Below are 5100 nucleotides of genomic sequence, written 5' to 3'. Positions count from 1 at the left end.
ACCAGCAAACCATCCAACCAAGGTCATAGCTAAGCCATAAACAGTGAAATCAACCAGCTTATCTGGCACAGATATAGCAAAAACCCTTGTCGCCGGATCAGAAAGATTTTTAACTTCCGGAAGTCTAGATTGCACCAAAGGCCTAACTCCAAAAAGAGCTGTCCATTTCTTTTCTTTTCCTCTATCATGTGGGTCCCCAGTTTTGGAATCTTTATCTTCCATCGATTTGACTGTCGCCTTGTCCCCCTCAGTACCCTGAGAAGCTTGGAGACATGCATGATCTCCAACTCCAACCGCAGAAAGACCGCCATCTCCATGAATTCCGCCATCCCCATGTTTGAAATTTGAATTTCCCCTTCGCCGCTCCCCTCCTCCCACAAGGTCCACCATACAACCTGATTTAGTTAAGATAAGCTCTTTTAGAAGTTAAGGTAAAACAATTTGTTGATATTATTCTAGAAGTTGACACTAGAAATATTATTTGATTGCTTTAAGAGGAATTCTTTCTCTCATTTCTATTAGTGGTAGTTGAATGAATATAACAAAGACATCGACATCCTCATTCATGGTTTCGATGTTGTTAAGTGGAACCATAGTAGAAGGGTAGAAAATAAGGTTGTTGATTTATTTGCTAAATCAACTTCTAAATAGAAAGGCATCGAGGTTGATACTAAAAATAATCAAGATTTCCTTGTCTGGTAGTTGAGCAAAGAGTTCAGTATTACTGTGAATGCTAACTAAATGTTTGTTTGGATTCTTGATTATTCTTGATGTGTTTCATGCTAGAGTGTTGGTTCTCGTGATCTTTATATTTATTTCTCTATGCTTAAGTTTATTATTACCACTTTGTTTTAAGTGGTTTTCCTACAGTTTTAGATTTAATATGAAGTCAAACATTACCTTCAACACTCCCAACATATACAATATTAAAGATAACAAGTGTTTATGACTAGGGGAAGGGTACCAGTAGCCGTTATAGCTAACTTTGTGCAACTTAAGCTCCTAAATATTATATCAGATTTCAACAATTTTTTGTTGTTGTCTTCATATGTGACTTAAGGGCTTATAGCTATTGCTTTGGCTTCTAAGTAGTTACTGTGGGATTTGATATGCATGCAAGGGCCAAATAATGCTCATTTTAAGTTGATTTCCTATACATATTTCGTAGTGCTTTGTTAATCATTTACTTTGATGATCACAAAATTTGCATAATTGATCCAATGCTTACACACAAATGCCCCAATAATTGTGTGCTATTGGTACCAATAAAGGTACACAATTGATCTAATTACTTTTTTCCAACTACTAGATATACCAATGAACGACATTAACCCACTAAATGATTTTCCTTCCCTTAATATGTAAGAGTTGATAAGTTCCTAACAAAAAGGCCCCTTCATTAATACTTAAGACTTGGAAGTTCCTAAGAAAAACAACTATTTGTGATAAGTCTCTAAGATTCAACAACTATTATGTGGGATGATGAAATGTATTTAAGACTAACAAATCTATTCAACAACACTATCTACCCATACATTTTTTTAAAATTTTCAAAAGCAGATACGCCATAAATCTATTTAAGACTGACAAATCTATTTAACAACTCTACCAATCTACCCAAATTATCGTCATCTGAAACACAATCTCAGCCATTCAGGAATAATTTGTGGGGAACGGTAAAATGTTTCCGTCCAGTCAACACGGCATAGGTCTTTCAGTGCATTGAAATGTCAGCCAAAAGCCTCGGAAACACCTCGGAAAGCTGGACGTTCAAAACGGAGAAACGTGAAGGAATGGCCTATGAATCCTGTAATTGTTAGATGCGTGCCCGAACGGACCTAAATAATTACTTGTAAATTGAAATAGCAGCAGCAGCAGGAGAAGACCAAAATGCAGGCTTCTAAGGCCGAGCGAGGAGCTCAAGCATACGCTACTCCCTTCCCTGAATACCATCCTCCGCAGCAGATAGCAGCAGGGTTTCCGCTGCCACCTCAAAATTTCGCCTCAGCTCCCCAACAATATGTCCACCCGCTAGCGCCTCAGCCATATCCTCAACAAGGCGGCCCTCTTCGTCCCACAGAGTGGTCCTCTGGTCTCTGCGCCTGCTGTGCAGATCAATCCGTTTGTATGACACTCATTTTTTTTTTATCGTTCTCCTTCTTTCCCCCTCCTCTTATATGGTAATAATAATATGAACAGGGGAAATGTTAAATCTTTGCAGGTTGCCTCACATGCTGGTGCCCCTGCATCACATTTGGGCAGATAGCGGAGATAGTGGATGAGGGTTCTCCCTGTAAGTTCAGAAATCAATTATTATGTTTAATGGATGCTGTTTTTCTATTGAAAGGCTAAATCTTGGAACTTGATGTAGCGTGCTGTGCAAACGGAGGGATCTATGGCGCGCTGCTCTGTTTGACGGGGTTAGCGTGCTGCTATTCGTGCTTGTACAGAACCAAGATTAGGGCCAAATTCAACCTGTCCGATTGTTGGAAGTGGAAAACACTCTGAGAGGGGGGGGGTGAATCAGAGTGTGACACATTTTTAACGAGTTATACTTTTATGGATCTTGACAATTGTAATTCACTGTGTGCACAGATGGCTGAGACTTAACACTTTGTTGAAATACATTAATGCAGTATGAAATATACCATTGGACCAACTAAAACATTTGATTCAGATCTTGTTTTAAAACAATGGTATTAAAATATTACACAAACTTGAAACATTAAAACAGTACTTTCAATATTGCATTACATAAATCCAACTAAACAGAGTATGAGACAAAGAGGACCAAAAATATGATGTATCAGAGCATACACTAGTAAAACAGAATGAAACACGACAATGCACATAACACAATATTTTTCATGAGTGGAAAACCCTCTTGGGGTAGAAAAACCACTCGGAAGATCCCTTATATTGATTCAAAAAGAGCACCAACTCAGTTCACATGTTTTAGAAACCACAAGGCCTCAAGGAGCACCAACCCCTCTTCTTATCAATGAATATTTCAACTCGAGCTACAACCACTGGTGATTTTATGCATGCATTTTATTCTTGCAGTCACAAAACCATCAGGGATTGGAGCGAGAATATTTTACCAGTCTGTACATATGAATAATTTTGCAACAATATTCTTCAAGGATAAAATTAACACAATTCAATCTCTGACAAAAATCTAGTAATCAATAAAGCCTCATATGCTCTGAACAATATGGTTTCGAAAACCCTGAACAATATGGTTTCACATCAACAAAGTCTCATATACTCTGTAATAAAAACAGAGTATTGATTCTTAAGAAACCCCTCGACTGTGACTGGTAAACTACTGCCCTGTTTTAAAATGTTATCACTTAATTCACACTTGTCTCACTGTATCTCCCTGTTTTTCACGCATCTCATGTTCTGAGAACAAAAACGTTTTTATATATGCCAAAAACAACAGACAAGTCTTCATAAGAAACTCACGAAGTACTTTGCAAAACCCACGTTAGGGTTGAGAGAAAGAAACTGTTTTACGGTACACAGTTACAGCAACTGTTTTTCTTTTTTTTCATTTAAATAAACAGCTCTTCTTCAACTAACAGAAGATAAACAACAATAACTCTTTCATTCTTTTTCATTTCCAAAAAAAAAACCGGAATGAACAAAACATTTACCATAACTGATTCGAAAAATCACCAGAGAGTAACAAGCTTTCTCCATTTCGTCCATTAATTTGCTCTTGTAAAAAATAAAGTTATAGAGAATACCTGCCATTGAAGACCATAAAAAACACCTGTAGAAGAGCGACGGCAGAATCCACATAAACTTCTTTTTATGCCAACGAACAGAGTCAAGAATACTATCAATCGAAAGCTTGCACTGGACTGGTAAACATATCAAAAACCCATATGCAGATTTCAAGGAAACATTCCACATTCTCCACATAAGATACAGTGATAGCTAGGGTTTGAAGAATGTAGAGATGAAATGCGAACAATCAAACTTCTTTTCCAAGCTTAACCAAGACTAAGCATCCGTAACAAATGAAAAAGAAACTTATTTGAAGTCCATATTACATTGCCCACCACGTGGATCATTATTCCCAAGACATAAGCGCTTAGTCAAATAACATGTGCATTTATCCTTTACTGCCACGCAAACATCCATATTGCCCGATAGGAGTCAAAAACTTAACCATGATTAGAAATTAGCCACTACGTATACTTTTTGGCATCAAGGTCAAAATAGGGTCAACACCGATATGCCCTGTGCAGATTGTGTGGTCCATGGTTGCTGCGAATCCTGCGCGCTGTGCCAGGAATATAGAGAACTCAAACACAGAGGATTTCACCCTGCACTCGGTAATAATACATCTGTGTGAATAGATCTTGACATTTAGAATTGTTCAGCTGGTTTTGGAGTTGGTTTTTTATTTTTTTGTCCGCCTTGTTGCAGGTTGGGAAGGGAACCTGCGAAGACAACAGCCGGGGATGGGGACTGCCATGGCAGCACCTGCGTATCCAATGATGGCAAGATGATCCCACCGCTCATGCCTTTTGTGTTTCTGCATCTCGAAGTTTTAATGGCCGTCGTCAATAATTTTATCTGGATTGGATTTAGTAAGGGAGTTATTATTATTATTATTATTATTTTTTGCTGAGATTTGAACTCAACACCTGTAATTGCCCTTCTGGCAAGAGGGTTAATAATTCTGTCGTCAAAATAATCGAGTGGAAGGGACAATAACCTTGGTATCTCATATTAAATGCAGTTTTCCACTGGTGTCGTCTTAATGGTGTACTGCCCTATTTAAAGGAGGTAATGTTTAGTTCTTCCAAAAGGGTAGGAGACTATTTTAATTTTATAAAACAAATATTTTGTTATTAAATTATCTTTTAAATGTAATGAATGTTCAGTAGATTATTCATGTTCATTACAAATGAGTTTATATAAACTAGCAATTGCACCTTGGTGTGCAATGGGTATGCCGAGGAGATGTAGAAGGCAATAGAAAAACTATAGTATATTTTTGCATGTATTTGTGTAGTACATGAGGTCAATAGGTAAGCATTTAACAAATAATGTTGTTTGTCTAATAAAAGTCTCAATTGAGAA

The 5100-nt window shown here is 37.4% G+C and overlaps 1 protein-coding gene across 1 annotated transcript; it reads left to right on the top strand.

Annotated features, from left to right (window-relative positions):
• Positions 1-1684: 1684 nt before the first annotated feature.
• LOC131049804 (protein PLANT CADMIUM RESISTANCE 7) lies at positions 1685-4798 on the top strand. The gene is made up of 6 exons (XM_059208684.1): positions 1685-2125; positions 2222-2293; positions 2372-2492; positions 2637-2696; positions 4234-4346; positions 4441-4798. The coding sequence occupies exons 1-6, from the start codon at positions 1891-1893 to the stop codon at positions 4521-4523; spliced, it is 684 nt and encodes a 227-aa protein (XP_059064667.1). The 5' UTR covers positions 1685-1890; the 3' UTR covers positions 4524-4798.
• The last annotated feature ends 302 nt before the right edge of the window (positions 4799-5100 follow it).

The sequence above is a fragment of the Cryptomeria japonica genome, chromosome 7, assembly GCF_030272615.1.
Source record: "Cryptomeria japonica chromosome 7, Sugi_1.0, whole genome shotgun sequence".
Classification (NCBI taxonomy): Eukaryota; Viridiplantae; Streptophyta; class Pinopsida; order Cupressales; family Cupressaceae; genus Cryptomeria; species Cryptomeria japonica.
Note: the sequence above shows the minus strand (reverse complement) of the source record. Positions and strands in the feature narration are given on the sequence as shown.

Coding starts and splice junctions, on each gene's coding strand:
- LOC131049804 (XM_059208684.1), top strand. CDS start 1,891: ATGCAGGCTTCTAAGGCCGAGCGAGGAGCTCAAGCATACGCTACTCCC. Junction 2,493..2,636: donor AACCTGTCCGATTGTTGGAA/GTGGAAAACACT, acceptor ACATTAATGCAG/TATGAAATATACCATTGGAC. Junction 2,697..4,233: donor GATCTTGTTTTAAAACAATG/GTATTAAAATAT, acceptor AGGTCAAAATAG/GGTCAACACCGATATGCCCT.